Source organism: Armigeres subalbatus, chromosome 1 (assembly GCF_024139115.2).
Source record: "Armigeres subalbatus isolate Guangzhou_Male chromosome 1, GZ_Asu_2, whole genome shotgun sequence".
NCBI lineage: Eukaryota > Metazoa > Arthropoda > Insecta > Diptera > Culicidae > Armigeres > Armigeres subalbatus.
The window spans coordinates 277,002,623-277,026,244 of NC_085139.1; the positions used below are offsets into that span (position 1 = coordinate 277,002,623).

The following is a 23,622-nucleotide window of genomic DNA, read 5'->3' on the forward strand; positions in this document are numbered from 1 at the left end:
TGCGAAAAAGTAAAAGAAGAAATAGAAGAAGGAAAAGTAGCGGAAGGTCCGGTCTACCTTATTTAAATGTGATGATTTTCCCAATTTTACCGTAACCGTATTGTTCCCCTTTTTTAATTTGGATGTAGCTTTTAGCTGAAGCACTGGTTAGCCACATAGCAGATGCATCCCCTTGCTCTTCAGTATGAGTTCAATGTTTGTGCAAATAATACGAAAATGAAGCTGACCGCACAATAAAAACGATAGCTCAACTATGAGCTTCCGTGTTCCAACCCATCACCACCAGATGTTTGTGTTGCAATCTCAAATAATTGATTGTAAGCACCACCAATGGCCACGCGGTATTTAAAGCATTGTGACCATCACAAGCTGAGAACGATTATTTTTGTATGCTTTTAATTTTTTGCCCCTTCAATCTATTTAATGAGTACATCTTTAAATTAAAATTGCAAAATGTGAAATTAACAGGGTGTACCAATACAACAATGAGTGAAACTAAAACTGCCTTTCTCGCATTTAGTAGAGACACCATCTTTACAAGACGCTTATATAGTTTGATGAACCATTTTCTTTATTACTTTAAAACGCAACAATGGATCGTTATAAAATTCAATAGTAATCAACAAGGCTTTGCATCCTGTAGAATAAAACTTATTGCAAGAAAATCGGTTGAGGATATCCATATGGAAAATTGTCTCATGTTTTTCTTAGCTTCCACGCGCACACAAACACACGGACAGACAGACATTTGCTTAATTCGTCGAGCTGAGTCCATCGGTATTAAACACTATGGGTCTCCGAGCCTTCTATTTAAAATTCGTTTTTGGAGTGAAATGATAGCCCTTTGGTACAACTTTGTTGTACGAGAAAGACAAAAAAATCTGAAATGTTTGTTTAGAGAAAAACAAAATTCTTGAATAATAATAACGAACAAATCATTATTGCATTTTTGTAATGTCCAAAAATGCATAAGTCAAATTCCAAGAATTCTCGTCGGTTCTAAAGTTTTACTTTCCAGGGTAGTGTTGAATTGCTATTGAGTAACATGAGTTTTGAAACACTTTTTTTTTTGGAATTCCCTAACATATCTGGACCAACATTTGAAAAGGGCGTAACAGCCAAAATTTATTCCTTCTGATTCTTTGTCCCCATATATAGCTTTATATGTAGACGAAGCAGTGGGGCCCTCCTTAGCCGTGCGGTAAGACGCGCGGCTACAAAGCAAGACCATGCTGAGGGTGGCTGGGTTCGATTCCCGGTGCCGGTCTAGGCAATTTTCGAATTGGAAATTGTCTCGACTTCCCTAGGCATAAAAGTATTATCGTGCTAGCCTCATGATATACGAATGCGCAAATGGTAACTTGGCTTAGAAACCTCGCAGTGAATAACTGTGGAAGTGCTAAATGAACTCTAAGCTGCGAGGCGGCTCTGTCCCAGTATGGGGATGTAACGCCAATAAAAAGAAGAAGAAAGAAAGAAGAATGTAGACGAAGAATCAGAAGGAATAAATTTTGGCTGTTACGCCCTTTTCAAATGTTGGTCTAGATATTACTATTGAGAGGTGATCCAATCGCCCAAAAATTCCACCGAGAAAAACCCGAAACGTGTGACTGATGAGCCATGCAAATAAATTTTCCGCCCGTTGATCTCCGTGCGAGTGACTTCATTCACGTGAGAGAGGGGGGAGGGTACGACGACGACGGTGCGGATCACCGCACGCGCCGCCACCACGCTGATCCGAGTGGGCGGAAAAATCACCTTGAAGTCGTCGACGCGGCCGCCTCTCGATTGGATAAACAACTCAACCGCCAGGAAAGCAGCACGGGGTCTGGATCAACGCCACCGGCGGAAAATCTGTGCGATCCACCACGACGATGATCGCAGCAACGTTCAGTGCGAATTCGAACGTTCCCAGCCCTAGAGCTCTGCGAGCGTGCTACGACCCTAGCGCGAAACGGTCAGACGACTGAAACGAAAAATTCAACAACGGTCAGTGATTGTGGTTCAACAAACGAGTGCTATTTATAGCGGAAAAGTGATTTTCGTGCGTCTTGTTGTGTAGTGCATCACACGGGAAGCGTAACCAATCAGATACCTGCCCTGCGAACTGCCCTTGAAAGTGTATTTTCCATGATGAAAATAATGAGGGGGGCCAAAATAAAATGTTACATAATTCCGAATATAGCAATGAGTCCATAAAAGTGATTGAAGTGTACGAACTAGGTGACGCTCACCTGCCTCACCAAATGTTCAAACAAATTAGAAATTGTTTTGATGTGTTAGGTTCTCACATGCGTTGATAACTTCGTATCAATTTCGGAGGATTATTACTCTGGTTGACCAAATCATAATGCTTTAAATAAAATCGAGCAGACGAGAACATATTTGGGAATTATTTAAAATGACTATAAATGAACCGTTTGTTTAAGAAACTGCATATGTAACATTTTTGGCCAAAATTTTTATATATTCTGAATCCTCGTCCAAAAATACGTATTCTGGCAAGAAATACGAAAACAAATTTTTGTTCAGGAATATATGAAATTTTTTTCGTATGTTTGAGAAACATATGTCCACGTCCTTTGAAGAGCAATTGTGAAGTACTGCTTACAGTTTTTGCACTGAAAATGCCCAGGGTGTTGAGTTTTGCCAAAAACTATTTATCTGTACCGAAGAAATCGAAAGATTCGGTGCAAATTTGTTCGAAAACAGTTTTTTGTTGTTTTCTCGAAATAGTGTAAAATGGACTTTTGCAGTTTCTCAAACAAATGACTCAAATGTGAACTTACTCGTCACCGTGTGTTAGGATTTGTCATGTTCCAAAGCAGCCTCTTAGGTGAATAGCTGTTGATGCAGGATTATTTTGTTGAATAATTCTGACTTATGGAGAGTGCTCCAAATACAATTGAAACAAACACAATACAAATTCCATTGGAATCCATCAAAATACAATTCAGAAGAATTTCAAGCCCTTTCAATTTTCGAATTCAAAATCAAATCAAATCCAGCAATATGTATTCAAAGTCAAGTCCAATTCAAAGTTCAATCGACCCAATCGGAATGTCCAATACAAATTCAATCCAGATGGGAAACCTATAAAAAATTAAATTTAATTCAATCCCAATCAACCACAAATTCTAGTCCAATTCATAATAACTTCAAACCCAATTTAATCTCAATCCCATTTTATCTAAACCCTAATCAAATCCGCCAATTTACTTCAAACCTCTGTTCCATTTCGGTTTATAGTGCTGAAGCAGACATTGCTATCGAATTTACCTGCTCTGGCATCAGTTCTAAAACCTGAAATAAGTTTCAATTCAGTTTCATTAATTCAAGACCAATCACGGTGCCGACCATGTCCTTTCATTCAATTTACGATTACGAAAGGAAGATTAGTTCGACACTCATTGCTACAAGACACTGAGGAATCCTCTGCATATCCGTGAGCGCCACGAGAAAAAGATTGTTGGTTAGCTGAAAAGGTGATCTTTTTTGCCTTTCTCGTATACTAAGTATACGTAAAGGCAATATGATCGCTCCAAAAACAAACTTTTTATAGAAGGCTCGGAGACCCATAGTGTTATATACCGATCGACTCAGTTCACCGAATTGAGGTGATGTCTGTATGCATGTGTGTGTGTGTGTGTCTGTGCGCACCAACGTACCAAAATCCTCAACCGATTTGTTCGCGACAAGTTGCATTCGACGCAGACTTCTATCCTATTGTTTCCTATTGAAAACTGGCGAGATAGGACTATGGAATCAAAAGTTATGACCAAAAAACTATTTTTTAAATGCACGTGAAAGGCGCCATCACCGTTAAGTGGATTAATCTGAGTTTTTGTATGCAGTTATGTCAAAGTAATTTACTGACCCGCACAAGCAGAATCAAGTATTTCGAGCATTTCTACGCCCAAAACATTTTTTTTTACTTTATTACCGTGCGCGTCAGCTGTAAAACACGATCGATCGCGCAGTGATTGATTTACTTTCCGGCCGGACAAAACAGAACTTATCGCCCGGATCTCGAAAATGTACTGTTAAAGGAGTTGAGTGATTGACCAAATATAAAATCAATGAAATGAAATCGATCGATAAGGTTACGCTCTTGCTCTTGATTCTAAGTGCGAGAGGCGAAGCTTAATGCTCCCGCATCTTTATCAAAACATAGAACGAAATGATTCCAGAATACTTAAGTTAAAAAAATAACTGCTCCAGTATCAATTTCTGAATCACACAATTCTTTCTGATCAATATCAATTTAAGTGCCTCAAAGCAGTTCTACTCTCCTTCAACAATTCTAAACAATATAGCTCCTTTTGCTCCTCCTCCATCAAATCTAGTACCTCGGAGTCTTTACGCACCGGCATCTGCTTCTTGGAGCTCTTTTTCTCATTCAGCATTTCCAAAACTCCAACGTCGTTCTGCTCCTTATCAGTTCTAAAAACTCAAAGCCCTCTCGCTTGTCTCACATTAAATTCAATAAATTCTTGGAAACCAATTATTCTTAATGGCATATTTGAAGAATATCGTAGTTACCCATGAATTTGAAAACTAAATAATTATTATTCTGTTACTAAAGAGTCTATCAAACAGTCATGTTTTATTAGGTTATGAGCCCAGTCAGGCTTCCATAGTAACCGAGAAAACAAGTAAAAAAATGTTCAACTGTAGCCTAGAAGCAAGACGAAATGAGTCAATTAGATCAAAGCGAAGTTTCAGAACCTAGAAGTGGATCCAGGAATTTAGGATCCAGCGGAAGTATTTCACTCCCTATGGTGGAACGTCTCAAAGGCCGAGAGAACTATTCGTCGTGGGCTTTCGCTACCAAGTGATGTTAACCCGAGAAGGTACTTGGGATACCGTTGACAGAGATGGTCAGGATCCGGCTGATGCGTCGTCGCTGAGGGCATTAGCCACAATCTGCCTGAGCATCGAACCCGTCAATTACAGTTTGGTGCAGGCAGCAAAAACGGCAAAAGAAGCATGGTGTAATTTGAAAGCAGCATTTCAAGATGATGGCATGACAAGACGGATTGGCCTGTTGCGGAAATTAACAAATATTCGGCTGACAGAATGTTCATCCGTGGAGCAGTATGTTAACGAGTTAATGTCAACTAGTCGCAAGTTGTCTGAGGTCGGCTTCAAAGTCGACGACACTTGGCTGGCTAGTCTCCTGTTGATGGGACTTCCCGAGACATACGAGCCTATGATCATGGGCCTTGAGGCGTCGAATGACGACGGATGCAGTGGAAGCTAAAATTTTCCAAGATGTGAAAACTACTAGTATCTCTAGATCAAGTACAAGCGATGGTGCGTTTGTCAGTCAGCAGCGTAAAAAGCAGACTGACAAATCCAGCGTCAAGTGTTTCAAGTGTCAACGTTTGGGTCATTATGTCGCAGAATGCTTCAAAAAGGAATCAAAGGTCAAGCATGAAAGAAAAGGCGGTCGTCAAGCAGCATTTAGTGTATTCCTGAAAAACGGTGAGTTACATCAGGACTGGATATTTGATTCTGGTGCAACCTCTCATATGTGCAACGGTGATGTGGTACTGGAAGATACGAAGGAAGTTTCGCAAAGGATAAATGTGGCAAACAATGGTGTGTCATGCGTTGTTGCCACTGAAAATGCAAAGCTAAAAGCGGCAGTGGATAAAAATGTATGTGGGTTGACAATTTCTAACGATCTTCAAGTTCCTGAATTAGTTATCAACCTTCTATCCGTGAGCAAGATCTGCAAAAACGGATATAGTGTGATGTTTACAACTGATGCGTGTGAAGTTAAGTCTATGTCAAATGATCTGGTAGCAATAGGAAAGGAGAACATGGGAGAGCATGAACATGAACAGTAGGGGAGACTGGGTAGACTTGATCCCCTTTTCTGATTTCCGATATATCTAAACCAAAAATGAATAAACATACGCGATTTCCACACAGACTCTCTAAGAAATATAGTATTTAACTTTACTGATGTATGACAGTCCTTAAATTATTGTTGTTATTGATACACAATCGATTTTTTGGAGTGCTGTCAAAAATCGACTTTGAAAATATTTGGGGGAAATTGATCCCTCTCCAAGAACTTGCTTTTATAAAATTAGAAAGGTGCCCTCAGATTTTTTTAATATTTTCCCTTCAAAATACGCAGAATTATCGATTTGCTGTGCGTATACATGAACGATTTTTGTTATTGAATTCGATAGCACATGCTATTTTAAAATTTGGGGAGACTTGATCCACTTTCTATGAGATCTACGCAATAAATATTTTTTCCTGCCAAACCTGCATCAAATCCGTCAAATCTACAAAAAATTAGAAGCCTAAGAACGGTTTTTATTTTTTTTGAATTTTTTCGCCAAATTTTTGTATGGGTGACTAACGGGGGATCAAGTGTCCCCATATTGAGGTAATAACTTCAAATCCTATTATCCTAAAACTTTGATGGAATGTTGACATTTTCAACAGTACCGATCAATAAGCATATTTATAGCTTGTTGCTGTGAAAAAACGAAAGACTTTGGTCATTCATATGAAAAGTTATTCAAATTTTGCTTGGCCAATAAAAAAATCTTTGGGAAGGTCAAAACATACAAAACGCCCTGCAGAATAAATAAGGTTGTCAATCCAAAAAATAACTCACTACATAAAGGTCATTTTTCTAGAGGATCTATACTAAAAAATACGCTAGAACAAAACTACTTTAGTTCTCGATAAAACAGGGGGTGATCAAGTCTCCCCGGGGATCAAGTCTACCCACCTTCCCCTAAAATTTTGAAGCGGTTACGTTAGGGACGTTCCGATACTTCCGATATATCGGAATATCGATAATTTTGTTTCGATATCCGATATTTTACTTGCAATATATCGGTCATATCGATATTTTTGCTTTCGATATCGATATATTGAATCAGAACAAAGTAACAGAAACATAATAATTGCATTTTATTTTGTGAATAGAAATACTTCAAAATGGGTCAAAATTAATAGTTAAGATGATTTTTTTTCTGTAACGCGGATGGTGTGCGCTGCCATTACAAATAATTTTGGCAACTCGGACACTGTGCATTGACGTGCCGTTGTGTGACATTTGTCATGCCACTGGTCCTTGAATCCTTACACGAATTCAATTATATATTTGACGTGTTCCTATGATAAATAAGCTACCGCCATCAGGGGTGACAATGGGTCTGGGGGGTGAGAATGGGTCATCGCTCTTACCGGCAGTCTGAAGGTCGTAGAGCAAAATCGTTCAAAAAGGTCTCTTATATTTTAGTCTTGTTGCCCACATATACATTCAATCTTTTCTACAAGTATTCTAAGTAGTTGAAACAGTGACCCATTCTCACCCCCATTTGACCCATTGTCACCCCCGATGACGGTAAATTAACTTCAGAAATTAGGAAGAGATTTTTTTGGAAATGGGAATATAGAAGAATTGGAAACCATATGAAAATTGCCTTCCAATATTGAAAAGAATGCTCCGTAGGAATTAAAGAGAATTTTTTATAAATATTTCTACGGGTTCTCTGATGAAAATAAAAATAAATCTGGTTGTAATTTTTGAGGTAATTTTGAAGCACGTCCCTTTATAATCGAAGAGAATTTCCTGCCGAAATTCAGAAAAACAAAAAGATGGTATCGATTTTGTGGATTCAAGCATTCCTGCATGCGTAACGTGCATAGTCGTCAGCCATTCAAGATAAAAGGTTCCAGGGCGTTTGATGTACTTGAATTGGTCCACACTGATCTTTGTGGTCCTATGGAGAACGTGTCAATTGGAGGAAGCAGGAAGTTTTTTGTGTATTTTTTTAAGTCAAAAAGATGTGCTGCATTGTTTTCAAGATTTCAAAGCGTTTGCAGAAACCCAGACTGAAAAGCGTATCAAACGATTACGTTCGAACAACGGTTTAGAATACGTGAACCAGGAAATGCATAAGTTCCTTCGAGAATCTGGAATTCATCATGAGAAGACTGTTCCATACAATCCAGAACAAAATGGTCTTGCGGAAAGGATGAACCGCACGGTGGTGGAGAAAGCCCGTTGCTTTTTGTTCGATGGTGGCCTAGAAAAGCGTTTCTGCGCAGAAGCAGTAGCCACAGCTGTATTTCTAGTGAACCGATCACCTACCAAAGGCTTGAGTATAACCCCATTCATTTATTTAGTCTACATCTATACAGATAACACTGAATCAACAATTTGACGCCACAATACACGGTTCGAGGCCGCATCTCTCCATCCTCGAATACGCCCCACGCTCGCCAAGTCGTTCTGCACCTGGTCTGCCCATCTCGCTCGCTGCGCTCCACGTCGTCTCGTACCTGCCGGATCGGAAGCGAACACCATCTTTGCAGGGTTGCTGTCCGGCATTCTTGCAACATGCCCTGCCCATCGTACCCTTCCGGCTTTAGCTACCTTCTGGATACTGGGTTCGCCGTAGAGCTTCATTCTTCGCCGCCACACACCATCTTCTTGTACACCGCCAAAGATGGTCCTAAGCACCCGTCTCTCGAATACTCCGAGTGCTTGCAAGTCCTCCTCGAGCATTGTCCATGTTTCATGTCCGTAGAGGACTACCGGTCTTATTAACGTCTTGTACATGACACATTTGGTGCGATGGCGAATCTTTTTCGACCGCAGTTTCTTCTGGAGCCCGTAGTAGGCCCGAGTTCCACAGATGATGCGCCTTCGTATTTCACGACTAACGTTGTTGTCAGCCGTTAGCAAGGATCCGAGGTAGACGAATCCCTCGACCACCTCGAAGGTATCCCCGTCTATCGTAACACTGCTTCCCAGGCGGACCCTGTCGCGCTCGGTTCCGCCCACAAGCATGTACTTTGTCTTTGACGCATTCACCACCAGTCCAACTTTTGTTGCTTCACGTTTCAGGCGGGTGTACAGTTCTGCCACCTTTGCAAATGTTCGGCCGACAATGTCCATGTCATCCGCGAAGCAAATAAATTGACTGGATCTGTTGAAAATCGTACCCCGGCTGTTACACCCGGCTCTCCGCATGACACCTTCTAGCGCAATGTTGAACAACAGGCACGAAAGTCCATCACCTTGTCTTAGTCCCCGGCGCGATTCGAACGAACTGGAGTGTTCGCCCGAGATCTTCACACAGTTTTGCACACCATCCACCGTTGCTTTGATCAGTCTGGTAAGCTTTCCAGGGAAACTGTTCTCGTCCATAATTTTCCATAGCTCTACGCGGTCTATACTGTCGTATGCCGCCTTGAAATCAACGAACAGGTGATGCGTTGGGACCTGGTATTCACGGCATTTTTGAAGGATTTGCCGTACCGTAAAGATCTGGTCCGTTGTCGAGCGGCCGTCAACGAAGCCGGCTTGATAACTTCCCACGAACTCGTTCACTAATGGTGACAGACGACGGAAGATGATCTGGGATATCACTTTGTAGGCGGCATTAAGGATGGTGATCGCTCGAAAGTTCTCACACTCCAGTTTGTCGCCTTTCTTGTAGATGGGGCATATAACCCCTTCCTTCCACTCCTCCGGTAGCTGTTCGTTTTCCCAGATTCTGACTATCAGTTTGTGCAGGCAAGTGGCCAGCTTTTCCGGGGCCATCTTGATGAGCTCAGCTCCGATACCATCCTTACCAGCTGCTTTATTGGTCTTTAGCTGTTGAATGGCATCCTTAACTTCCCTCAAGGTGGGGGCTGGTTGGCTTCCATCGTCCGCTGAACTGACGTAGTCATCTCCTCCGCTGCCTTGACTTTCACTGCCTGTACTCTCAGCGCCATTCAGATGTTCCTCGTAGTGCTGCTTCCACCTTTCGATCACCACACGTTCGTCCGTCAAGATGCTCCCATCCTTATCCCGGCACATTTCGGCTCGCGGCACGAAGCCTTTGCGGGATGCGTTGAGCTTCTGATAGAACTTGCGTGTATCTTGAGAACGGCACAGCTGTTCCATCTCCTCGCACTCCGCTTCTTCCAGGCGGCGTTTCTTCTCCTGAAAAAGGCGGGTCTGCTGTCTCCGCTTCCGTCTATAACGTTCCACGTTCTGCCGGGTACCTTGCTGCAGCGCGACCGCCCGTGCTGCGTCCTTCTCCTCCAGAATCTGTCTGCACTCTTCGTCGAACCAATCGTTCCGTCGACTTCGACCCATATACCCGATGTTGTTCTCCGCTGCGTCGTTAATGGCTGCTTTGACTGTATTCCAGCAGTCCTCAAGAGGAGCCCCATCGAGCTCACCCTCTTCCGGCAACGCTGCCTCGAGATGCTGCGCGTATGCAGTGGCGACATCAGGTTGCTTCAGTCGCTCTAGGTCGTACCGCGGCGGTCGTCGGTACCGAACATTGTTGATGACGGATAGTTTTGGGCGCAGTTTAACCATCACCAGATAGTGGTCAGAGCCGATGTTAGCGCCACGATATGTCCTGACGTCGATAATGTCGGAGAAGAGCCGTCCATCAATCAGAACGTGGTCGATTTGTGATTCTGTCTGCAGTGGTGATCTCCAGGTGTACCGATACGGGAGGCTGTGTTGGAAGTAGGTGCTGCGAATGGCCATATTCTTGGAGGCGGCGAAATCAATTAGTCGTAGGCCGTTTTCGTTCGTCAGCCGGTGAGCGCTGAACTTTCCAATTGTCGGTCTAAACTCCTCCTCTTGGCCAACCTGAGCGTTCAAATCTCCTATGATGATTTTGACGTCGTGGCTTGGGCAGCTGTCGTACTCACGTTCCAGCTGCGCGTAGAATGCGTCCTTATCATCATCAGTGCTTCCGGAGTGTGGGCTATGGACGTTGATTATGCTGAAGTTGAAGAACCGGCCTTTGATCCTCAACCTGCACATTCTCTCGTTGATCGGCCACCACCCGATCACGCGCCTTTGCATATCGCCCATCACTATGAAAGCTGTTCCCAGCTCGTGTGTGTGTTGCCGCAGCTCTGGTAGATGGTATGATTACCTCTAAACGTTCGCACCATTGATCCCTTCCAACAAACCTCCTGCAGCGCTACGATGCCGAATCCACGGTCCTTGAGCACATCGGCGAGTATGCGTGTGCTCCCGATGAAGTTGAGAGATTTGCAGTTCCACGAACCGAGTTTCCAATCGCTAGTCCCTTTTCGTCGCAGTGGTCTTCGCCGATGGTTCCGGTCCGTACTCTCTTGTTGATTGTTCGTTGCGTGAGTTTTTTTTGGCTGGCTTGCAGGGCCTGACACCAAACCCCCTAAATTTCCGGAGGACCATTCCTCCTTATTTCCGGTGGACCATGGTGCACAGTTTCACTTAGAGTCCCTCGCTGGCACTCGGACGATGATCAGCCGCCCCTAACATGGAGAACAGACGCTGTTGTGAGCCGATCCTGACATGGAGAACAGACGCTCAATAAGATTTGCACCTCCGGAGAGGAGCAAACCCCCCCTTCCCTGTCAGCATACGACCATAGTTCCCACCGGGGTTGGTTACCCGATCTTCCCTAAGGTTGCTCGTATCCCGGCCAGCACCGCGGGGAGGTAGGGATAGGAGTTGCTGGGTAAGAGGCTAAGGACCGCAAGATGGGGTCTATTTTATTCCTTCAGGTACGCGAAGTACCAATGGTACGCTTTACCCAGCATTTGTCGTGCCAAACCCAGTATAACCCCAGAGGAGCAATTTACCGGGAAGAAACCGGAATTGACAAATTTGCGAGTATTCGCTTCCAAAGTGATGTGTCACATTCCCAAGGTGCAACGTCGTAAGTTGGATCCTAAGTCTGAAGTTGAAGTCTTCGTCGGATACAGCGGGCAGTCTACAGGATATCGAGTATTTAATCGCAATGAAAAAGTGGTGGTAAGTCAGGGGCAGCAGGGACTATGTCCAAGGGCTTGACGACCCCTCCCCATGGCCACTGCGAGTTAGGGGGCCTGCCTAGGATGTGGTGGGGTTTGACAGTGGGCTCTGTTAAACCTATACAAAAAGCTGCATGTGTCCATAAGCAGGCCCTATCAAACCCAGTCAACACATGAACGTATATGGTGTCGTGTAGGATGCTGAAGTGCAGGTGATAGAGGTACTTTTCCACACAACATGTATGTATATCGTCTCCAATTTAGCATCTTTTATTGCACCATGTGCGATTTTATGTAGACTGGGAAGCGAACGTGTGCCGCTCAAAGCGCACAAGCCCAACACGAGTGCCAACCGGCACATCAGGATTAATACCAGTGAGATCCTGATTACGGTATACTGGTCAATGCAAGTGACACACACACGCGCGCGAAAGTAATGCAAAATAAACGACATGTAAAATGAACGTAAATTTACATTCTTACTTAACGTCAAATAGAGATAAAATAAGGGTTGCTGAATAACATTAGCTTTCCGATTACTATCAATTATTTTCAATTTAAATCCTGTTTCTTTTTTACTTTTCTTACGTTAATGAAATGATAACGCGGGCGCCTAATCCGAAATTCAAATGAACAATCGCTCACTTTGAGCGATTGATTGTTTATTCTCGCGAAGAATGAACAATTGAACAAATTAAGGAAATGCTAATACTGCTGTGTAGAAGTTTCATAGGTCACATCACTTTCCATGGTGAATCCCGATCTATGTTACTGATTACCCTACCCAACTAACACTACTTCCTTCCCGTGGTAAATGTGGAGATGCAGAGGTATTCTCGGTCTCTAGTAGCCACAATTACCACACACTCACATTCCCTCCCTTTCCCAACTGACTGTAAGGACTTGGCCGGCGCCGTTATTGATCAACATTTGCGAGCTGCTGAAACGTGCACTTCGAGAATAGTTGGTAAATCCCAACCACTATTCACTTGGATCGTAGTGCAATTTGCACCAGTTCTGATCAATCACGGAGTAGCAACCATTGATATGTACAGTCAGTCTAAGCTAAGCTAAGCTAAGCTAAGCAATGAAAAAGTGGTGGTAAGTCGTGATGTCGTTTTTTTTAATAAGGAAGTTCTCCAGAAAGAGCGCCAAGTATCACCTGTGAAAGAAAAGCCAACAATGCAGCTACATAACAATGAGCCGAATGTTATTGATGCAGACAGTCAAGAAACAGAAGTTAAAATTCAGTCTGCAGACGAAATTAGAATTGCGAACGAAACAACTGACGACGAGATAAGCTTTCCCCAACCCAGGCCCGTTTATGTGAACCGGAAACGTACCAAGAAGCCATGCGCCGTGATGATCGCGAACTATGGCATGGGGCTATGAGTGCGGAGTATGAAGCATTGAAATCAAATGACACGTGGGAAATGGTGGATTTACCTGCGGGACGACGAGCCTTGAAATGTAAATGGGTTTACAAAATCAAGACGAAATCAGAACAGTTGATCGTTATAAAGCTCGCCTTGTTATAAAGAGATTTTCGCAACAGAAAGGAGTGGATTATGATCAACTAAGCTTGGATGTTTTCCAAATGGACGTTGTGACTGCTTTTCTTCAAGGCGAACTGACAGAAGAAGACATATATATGGAACAGCCCGAAGGATACGAAGATGCTACAGCTTCAAGAAAAGTTTGTCGGCTACGCAAGGCACTATACGGGTTGAAGCAGGCCAGTCGTGTTTGGAACAAGAAGCTTGATGCGGAACTGAAGGCGATTGGCCTCAAGCGATCCAGTTCAGATCCCTGCGTGTACTATCATATGGATGGTTAACGAATAATTATCATAGCAGTATACGTAGATGATTTTTTGCTGTTTTTCGAACGACCAAGAACGGGTAACGTATGTTAAGGATCGGTTAATGGCAACATTTCAAATGAAAGATCTAGGAAAAGCTGAACAAATTTTAGGAATAAGGATTACACCAAAAACTAATGTTAAAATGCTGGACCAAGAAAGGTATATCGAGGAATTGTTGAATCGATTTCGGATGGCCGATTGTAATACAAGCACAAGTCCATCTGATCTCGCTGTTAAGTTAACCAGGTCGATGAGTCCAAGGACAACCACGGAAGAAGAACGTATGAAAACAGTACCATTTCGAGAACTTGTTGGCAGTCATTAATTTTTGTCACAATGTACGCGACTGAATATGGCATATGCAGTCAACATTGTCAGCAGCTTCAACAGTAACCCTGGAAAAGCTTACTGGACAGCAGCGAAGCGCATTTTATGTTACCTCAAAGGAACACGAACTATGAAGTTGGTATATCGAAAGAAGAAGGACTGTATATTCGAAGGCTTCAGTGATGCGGATTGGGGCAATGACGCGGTAACAAGACGATCAATTACAGGATGTGCCAATGCGTGTTCCAATGTACAGGTGGATCAGTGTCATGGAGTTGTAAGAAGCAACCAACTGTGGCTTTATCCACCATGGAAGCGGAATATACGGCGCTGTCAGCTGCAACACAAGAAGCAGTATGGTGGCGAGGACTGCGCCAAGAACTATTCGATGGTCAAGATGTTATAACCATATCCTGCGATAACCGAAGTGCTTTGTGCCTTGCTAAAAAAGAAATTGGATATTCACCCCGTACAAAGCACATTGACATGCGACATCACTTTGTGCGTGAGAAGTTGAATAATGGTACAATACAGCTACATCACGTCAGATCAGGTTTCCAAAAAACGGATGTTCTAAAAAAGGTGGTCTCAATAAGATGATGGCTTCTCCGCAAACGTGACCTTTAAGTGGTATTGCTGTGTAGTCGTTGAGGGTTCGAGTCGCTCCAAGACACATTCAAGGAGTGGAGTCCAATAAGCGTTTTGTAGGTAGTCAATTTGGTACGGCGGCGAACTCTATTCGATCGGAGCGTTTTGCGGAGTCCAAGGTACGTACGATTTCCTCCCACGATGCGTCTCCGAATTTCTCTACTGGTAACGTTATCGACGGTCACCAGTGAGCCCAAGTACACAAATTCTTCAACCACCTCCATTTCGTCACCACTGATAGAAACTCGTAGTGGGTGGCTCACATTGACCTCTCTTGAGCCTCTTCCTATCATGTTCTTTGTCTTCGACTTGTTGATGACTAGTCCAATCCGTTTAGCTTCGCTTTTCAGTTCATGTCGTCGGCGAAACCAAATAACTGGACGGAATTCGTGAAAATCGTACCACTCGTGTCAATCCCTGCCCTTCGTATTACTCCCTACAAAACGATGTTGAATAGCAGATACGAAAGACCATCACCTTGCCGTAACCCTCCGCGCGTTTCGAAGGGACTCGAGAATGCCCCTGAAACTCGAACTACGCACATCACGCACATGGAACTACGCACATCACCGAACTACGCACATCGTCGCCTTGATCAACCGTATCAGTTTATCTGGAAATCCGTTTTCGTGCATAAGCTGCCATAGCTGATCCCGATTGTATCATATGCAGCTTTGAAGTCGATAAATAGGTGATGTGTGGTCACATCAGGTCAAGAAGGAAGAAGAAAGATGCAGAAGGAAGAAGAAAGATAAGGAAGGAGGAAGAAGGAAGGAAGAAGGAAAAAGGAGAGAAGAATCAAGAATCAAGAAGCTAGAAAGAAGAAGGAATGAGTAAGAAAGAAGAAGGAAGGAGTAAAAAAGAAGAAGGAAGAAGGAAGATGAAGGAAGAAGGAAGAAGAATTAAGAAAGAAGAAAGAAGGAAGAACGAGGAAGGAAGAAGGGAGAAGGAAGAAGGAAGAAAGAAGAAAGATAGAAGTTGAATGAAGGATGAAGAAAGAAGGAAGAAGAAAGAAGGTAAGAAAAGATGGAGGAAGGAAGAAAAAAGGCGGATAAAAAAGAAGACGGAAGAAAGAAAAAAGAAAAGGAACAAGGAACAAGGAAGAAGGAAGAAGGAAGAGGGAGTAGGAGAACGGAAATAGCAATAAGGAAGAAGGAATAAAAAAGAAAGGAGGAAGAAGGAGAATGAAGAAGGAAGAAGGAAGAAGGAATAAGCAATAAAGAAGAAGGAAGAAGGAATAAGGAATAAGGAAGAAGAAAGAAGGAAGAAGAGAGAACGAAGGAGGAAGAAGGGAGAAGGAAAAGAAAAACGGAAGAAAGAAGAAGGAAGAAGAAAGAGGAAGAAGAAAGAAGGAACAAGGAAGAAGGAAGAAAGAACGAAGAAAAAATGAAAAAGGAGAAAGACGGAAAAAGGAAGAAAGACGAAGGAAGATATAAGAAAGAAAAAAGGAAGAAGGAAGAAAGAAGAAGGAAGAAGGTAAAAGATAGAAGGAAGAATGAAGAAGGAAGAAGAAAGAAAAAATAAGGTGAAGGAAAAAGGAAGAAGAAGAAGGATGAAGAAATAAGAAAAAAGGAAGAAGTAAGATGGACGAAGGACGAAAGAAGAAGCTCTCTGTTCTCAGTTCTCTGTTCACTTTTCTCTTTTAATATTTCACTTATCACTTCCTACTCACTATTCAATTTTTAAAACTTTTCGGCTAAACGGCATTCGGCCAAATGGCCTGACACCATCGTCGGGAGTGACAATGGGTCAAATGGGGTTGAGAATGGGTCGCTGTATCAACTACATAGAATGCTTGTAGAATAGATTAAATGTATCTGAGAAGACTAGAAGACTAAAATATAAGAGACTTTTTGAACGATTTTGTTATCCAACCTCTAGACTGTCGGTGGGGGTGTTGACCCATTCACACCGGCTCCCCAGATCCATCATCACCCGCAGTACGACAGTACGTACTTTTGTCTTCCAGGTTGTGTCTGTTTTTTTACTTAGTAACCAATATTCTAACAAGGTAAAAGCTTCTTTCAGTGGGACACTGGGGAACAGTGCAGCCACATCAAACGAAACCATTGTCATCTTCTCCAATATTACCTGAATTTCCAACAAACTGTTTTGTATTTTGTTCTTGTCTAGCGTCTGCGTAAAGTGTTGAAAATTCTTTTACGAACCATTTTGCTATTTTATAAGTTGGCGATCCTCCGGCAGATATTATTTTTCTGATTTCATTTCATGGTTTGTAAATTTTGGATCGTCCTTAAATTCGAGGTAAAGTTGGGTTAAAAATTTTAAGCCAGGGCAAATTTTCTGATATATATTAACATTCTTTGCTGGTTTTGTCTACTTTTTTCACAATATAATGATTTGGTTTTAATCAGGCTCTGAGGTCAAAGCGTAATTTAAACCGTTTTATAATACCTATAATTGTTCCGACGAAAATTCCGGCGATGATCTTTTGACGACGAATCCTTCCAAGAGCTGCACTTTCACTATTTTACTTTTTATCTTATCACTCCAGGATTTTAAAAAAATATTATTTTTAAACATGTAACAATCTTTTGCGCTTTTGAGCTGAATGTCTATTTAGGCCACATTGGTTCGGGGCCTCCAGTAGCCTTGTGAGCAAAGGCGTAGGATTGCCGATCCGGAAATGGCGAGTTCGATTCTTGGTCCGGTCTAGGGTGTTTTTGGGTTGGAAACATTTTCGATTCCCTGAGCATAGTGTATCCATTGTATTTTGCCACACAAGGTACATACTCATGCAATGGCGGGCATAGAAAAACTTTCAATTAATTACTGAGGAAATGCTAATAGAATGATAAGTTGAAAAAGCTAGGCCAAGAAGAAGGGTTTCGGCCTACTGGTTTGTTGGGTCAAGTTTTCGCATGATTATTTTGCAGAATTATGCTGCTGATTGTGTATAAAAATTCTAATCCGTGTGGTATCCATTGACAGAGCACAGCCTACTACGACTGAGTCTTGTAGTAAAAGAAAACAATAACCTGCTAAAGTATTCAAACTTTCGCACTAAAAATCGTAGGGGCGTAACTTTCTTTTCATTGATTGCATATTTATAAATTCTGGTTAATTACTCAACTGCTCCAAAAGGTACAACGATGATAACTGCTTATGGTGCAAGATGGTGCAGTTTTTATCACACCATTTTATCAACCATTAAACCTAAAAAAAACTACCGCAATCAGCTGCATTGATAAGAAGAAAACATCAACGAAGAGAAATCAATCCATGCAGTTACCCCACTATGAATCTAAGCGCGAGAGCTTGCCTTAAAAAGACTACGTTTACAATCTTTCCATTCATAAATAGTATTCGTTTTCCTTTAAACCATCTACCTACTTATACCCATTTCTATTCTGTACAACAATTTTGCAATACTCTGTGGAGCAGGAAATTCTCCTTTCCATGATTTCAGTTTGTTTGCACGTCCATTTCTTGCATTTGGGCGCAGGAATAGATTGAAATCGAGCCGCATCATTCTGCGTAAGAGTGCGGTATCGAAATTTCCGTGTTTTCGTGCCGCTTGTTGAATAATTCATGAATCTGATCCACGAACGTAAACATAAATAAAGGAAGCAAACTCCTGTGGCAAGGCTACACCACAGATGACTGAAATAATCACAGAAGGGTTGGGTTGAATTTTGAAATTGCGTTGGAAAGATGGTTTATGTTTTGCAGGATTAGACAAGCAATGCCAAGTAGAGATCAAGAATACTAGAGCACGTATTTGAAACGGTTATTGTAATTGCCAAAGATTTCTCTTTGGAAAGTAGAATAAGTACAAAATGGAAAAATGTAACTCTACATCTATGATTAACGTGTTTATCCCATTGTATAATTATTTTCGCCTTATTTTAGGATTTTTAACAGTGAACTTTTAACAGTGAGCCACTACAATTAAATTCTTTACATCTTCCATTTACTTACAGCGAACGACACAACAACCTTAGCCAAAATGTTTAAGAATCACCTTGCGATGATTGGCATGAACGAAACGCCAAACAAGAAAGCCAGATTCTGGCAGTCATACATCAGATCACTAAAAGGTAAGTGAGAGGCATCATCCATAAAAAAAATTCCATTTCCTACAACTTCCCTCCATGCGTTGGCAGGATCCGATGACATCCGTGCACATGACGGACCAACCTGGCGGAACCGACCGATCCTGCTGCTGAACGAACTGGATACCCCGGCCGGCCGCGTCCAGTCGCCCGGATACCATTACTCGCCCGTGCACCGGGAGACGTACGGCTACTCACCCCGACCGATCTACGACCACCAGTATCCACGCCACCGCCGGGCAGGTAAGATACATTGCATTCTATTCACCGGCTGATTGACTGAAATCGGACGTGGTTTTCCTTTTTTTTTTTCTCTGCGATTTTCAGCCAGCGTAGGCAGATTGGCCGATTCCGAGAGAGCCTGGGCCGACCATCTGGAACGGATGAGAGATATCGACCGCAGGTAAGGTTTCCAATGGAATTGCCGTGCTATTCTAGCTCCCTTAGTTGGGTGTTATCTAGAAACCACGTAGTGTTCCAGAAAACATGGCAGGTATTGTCAGTAGTAAACAATATGGTGGGAGGGGCTGTCAGCCAAATAACGTGTTTTTTTTTGTTGCGAGATAGAGCTCTTAATGTAACATGATTTGTAATGGTATGAAAAACACACTTAAGTCTACTAAACGCAAGTTGGTTTTCTTTATTCAGAAAAGAATCTGGGTTTCAGAGATGCATACGGACATTTTTTTTTAAATCTTGGTTTATTCAAAAAGTTTTCATCCTAATCCGGAAAAGATTTCTTCCGAATCCTGAAAGAATTCCATCCGAATCCTGAAAGAATTCCATCCGAATCCTGAAAGGATTCTCTTCGAATCCTGAAAGGATTCTCTTCGAATCCTGAAAGGATTCCATCCGAATCCTGAAAGGATTCCATCCGAATCCTGAAAGGATTCCATCCGAATCCTGAAAGGATTCCATCCGAATCCTGAAAGGATTCCATCCGAATCCTGAAAGGATTCCATCCGAATCCTGGAAGGATTCCATCCGAATCCTGGAAGGATTCCATCCGAATCCTGAAAGGATTCCATCCGAATCCTGAAAGGATTCCATCCGAATCCTGAAAGGATTCCATCCGAATCCTGAAAGGATTCCATCCGAATCCTGAAAGGATTCCATCCGAATCCTGAAAGGATTCCATCCGAATCCTGGAAGGATTCCATCCGAATCCTGAAAGGATTCCATCCGAATCCTGAAAGGATTCCATCCGAATCCTGAAAGGATTCCATCCGAATCCTGAAAGGATTCCATCCGAATCCTGAAAGGATTCTGTCCGAATCCTGAAAGGATTCTGTCCGAATCCTGAAAGGATTCTGTCCGAATCCTAAAGGATTCTGTCCGAATCCTGAAAGGATTCTGTCCGAATCCTGAAAGGATTCTGTCCGAATCCTGAAAGGATTCTGTCCGAATCCTGAAAGGATTCTGTCCGAATCCTGAAAGGATTCTGTCCGAATCCTGAAAGGATTCTGTCCGAATCCTGAAAGGATTCTGTCCGAATCCTGAAAGGATTCTGTCCGAATCCTGAAAGGATTCTGTCCGAATCCTGAAAGGATTCTGTCCGAATCCTGAAAGGATTCTGTCCGAATCCTGAAAGGATTCTGTCCGAATCCTGAAAGGATTCTGTCCGAATCCTGAAAGGATTCTGTCCGAATCCTGAAAGGATTCTGTCCGAATCCTGAAAGGATTCTGTCCGAATCCTGAAAGGATTCTGTCTGAATCCTGAAAGGATTCTGTCCGAATCCTGAAAGGATTCTGTCCGAATCCTGAAAGGATTCTGTCCGAATCCTGAAAGGATTCTGTCCGAATCCTGAAAGGATTCTGTCCGAATCCTGAAAGGATTCTGTCCGAATCCTGAAAGGATTCTGTCCGAATCCTGAAAGGATTCTGTCCGAATCCTGAAAGGATTCTGTCCGAATCCTGAAAGGATTCTGTCCGAATCCTGAAAGGATTCTGTCCGAATCCTGAAAGGATTCTGTCCGAATCCTGAAAGGGTTCTGTCCGAATCCTGAAAGGATTCTGTCCGAATCCTGAAAGGATTCTGTCCGAATCCTGAAAGGATTCTGTCCGAATCCTGAAAGGATTCTGTCCGAATCCTGAAAGGATTCTGTCCGAATCCTGAAAGGATTCTGTCCGAATCCTGAAAGGATTCTGTCCGAATCCTGAAAGGATTCTGTCCGAATCCTGAAAGGATTCTGTCCGAATCCTGAAAGGATTCTGTCCGAATCCTGAAAGGATTCTGTCCGAATCCTGAAAGGATTCTGTCCGAATCCTGAAAGGATTCTGTCCGAATCCTGAAAGGATTCTGTCCGAATCCTGAAAGGATTCTGTCCGAATCCCGAAAGTTCTGTCCGAATCCTGAAAGGATTCTGTCCGAATCCTGAAAGGATTCTGTCCGAATCCTGAAAGGATTCTGTCCGAATCCTGAAAGGATTCTGTCCGAATCCTGAAAGGATTCTGTCCGAATCCTGAAAGGATTCTGTCCGAATCCTGAAAGGATTCTGTCCGAATCCTGAAAGGATTCTGTCCGAATCCTGAAAGGATTCTGTCCGAATCCTGAAAGGATTCTGTCCGAATCCTGAAAGGATTCTGTCCGAATCCTGAAAGGATTCTGTCCGAATCCTGAAAGGATTCTGTCCGAATCCTGAAAGGATTCTGTCCGAATCCTGAAAGGATTCTGTCCGAATCCTGAAAGGATTCTGTCCGAATCCTGAAAGGATTCTGTCCGAATCCTGAAAGGATTCTGTCCGAATCCTGAAAGGATTCTGTCCGAATCCTGAAAGGATTCTGTCCGAATCCTGAAAGGATTCTGTCCGAATCCTGAAAGGATTCTGTCCGAATCCTGAAAGGATTCTGTCCGAATCCTGAAAGGATTCTGTCCGAATCCTGAAAGGATTCTGTCCGAATCCTGAAAGGATTCTGTCCGAATCCTGGAAGGATTCTGTCCGAATCCTGGAAGGATTCTGTCCGAATCCTGAAAAGGATTCTGTCCGAATCCTGAAAAGGATTCTGTCCGAATCCTGAAAAGGATTCTGTCCGAATCCTGAAAAGGATTCTGTCCGAATCCTGAAAAGGATTCTGTCCGAATCCTGAAAAGGATTCTGTCCGAATCCTGAAAAGGATTCTGTCCGAATCCTGAAAGGATTCTGTCCGAATCCTGAAAGGATTCTGTCCGAATCCTGAAAGGATTCTGTCCGAATCCTGAAAGGATTCTGTCCGAATCCTGAAAGGATTCTGTCCGAATCCTGAAAGGATTCTGTCCGAATCCTGAAAGGATTCTGTCCGAATCCTGAAAGGATTCTGTCCGAATCCTGAAAGGATTCTGTCCGAATCCTGAAAGGATTCTGTCCGAATCCTGAAAGGATTCTGTCCGAATCCTGAAAGGATTCTGTCCGAATCCTGAAAGGATTCTGTCCGAATCCTGAAAGGATTCTGTCCGAATCCTGAAGGATTCTGTCCGAATCCTGAAAGGATTCTGTCCGAATCCTGAAAGGATTCTGTCCGAATCCTGAAAGGATTCTGTCCGAATCCTGAAAGGATTCTGTCCGAATCCTGAAAGGATTCTGTCCGAATCCTGAAAGGATTCTGTCCGAATCCTGAAAGGATTCTGTCCGAATCCTGAAAGGATTCTGTCCGAATCCTGAAAGGATTCTGTCCGAATCCTGAAAGGATTCTGTCCGAATCCTGAAAGGATTCTGTCCGAATCCTGAAAGGATTCTGTCCGAATCCTGAAAGGATTCTGTCCGAATCCTGAAAGGATTCTGTCCGAATCCTGAAAGGATTCTGTCCGAATCCTGAAAGGATTCTGTCCGAATCCTGAAAGGATTCTGTCCGAATCCTGAAAGGATTCTGTCCGAATCCTGAAAGGATTCTGTCCGAATCCTGAAAGGATTCTGTCCGAATCCTGAAAGGATTCTGTCCGAATCCTGAAAGGATTCTGTCCGAATCCTGAAGGATTCTGTCCGAATCCTGAAAGGATTCTGTCCGAATCCTGAAGGATTCTGTCCGAATCCTGAAAGGATTCTGTCCGAATCCTGAAAGGATTCTGTCCGAATCCTGAAAGGATTCTGTCCGAATCCTGAAAGGATTCTGTCCGAATCCTGAAAGGATTCTGTCCGAATCCTGAAAGGATTCTGTCCGAATCCTGAAAGGATTCTGTCCGAATCCTGAAAGGATTCTGTCCGAATCCTGAAAGGATTCTGTCCGAATCCTGAAAGGATTCTGTCCGAATCCTGAAAGGATTCTGTCCGAATCATGAAAGGATTCTGTCCGAATCCTGAAAGGATTCTGTCCGAATCCTGAAAGGATTCTGTCCGAATCCTGAAAGGATTCTGTCCGAATCCTGAAAGGATTCTGTCCGAATCCTGAAAGGATTCTGTCCGAATCCTGAAAGGATTCTGTCCGAATCCTGAAAGGATTCTGTCCGAATCCTGAAAGGATTCTGTCCGAATCCTGAAAGGATTCTGTCCGAATCCTGAAAGGATTCTGTCCGAATCCTGAAAGGATTCTGTCCGAATCCTGAAAGGATTCTGTCCGAATCCTGAAAGGATTCTGTCCGAATCCTGAAAGGATTCTGTCCGAATCCTGAAAGGATTCTGTCCGAATCCTGAAAGGATTCTGTCCGAATCCTGAAAGGATTCTGTCCGAATCCTGAAAGGATTCTGTCCGAATCCTGAAAGGATTCTGTCCGAATCCTGAAAGGATTCTGTCCGAATCCTGAAAGGATTCTGTCCGAATCCTGAAAGGATTCTGTCCGAATCCTGAAAGGATTCTGTCCGAATCCTGAAAGGATTCTGTCCGAATCCTGAAACGGTAGTGTGCCATGCCGGAAAAGATTGTGTCCGAATCCTGAAAGGATTCTGTCCGAATCCTGAAAGGATTCTGTCCGAATCCTGAAAGGATTCTGTCCGAATC

The 23,622-nt window shown here is 43.0% G+C and overlaps 1 protein-coding gene across 4 annotated transcripts in view; it reads left to right on the forward strand.

Moving 5' to 3' along the window:
• The window catches only part of LOC134207624 (uncharacterized), a 56,782-nt gene that overhangs the window by 28,489 nt on the left and 4,671 nt on the right, over nucleotides 1–23,622 (forward strand). For 3 of the 4 annotated variants that reach the window (XM_062683357.1, XM_062683361.1, XM_062683359.1), the window contains exons 3-5: nucleotides 18,583–18,699; nucleotides 18,766–18,957; nucleotides 19,042–19,117. In XM_062683357.1, coding sequence (XP_062539341.1) covers nucleotides 18,609–18,699; nucleotides 18,766–18,957; nucleotides 19,042–19,117 — 359 coding nt within the window. In that variant the 5' untranslated portion in view covers nucleotides 18,583–18,608. Of the gene's footprint in view, nucleotides 1–1,833; nucleotides 1,990–18,582; nucleotides 18,700–18,765; nucleotides 18,958–19,041; nucleotides 19,118–23,622 lie in introns of those variants that run through there. The other variant, XM_062683360.1, reaches the window with a different exon arrangement.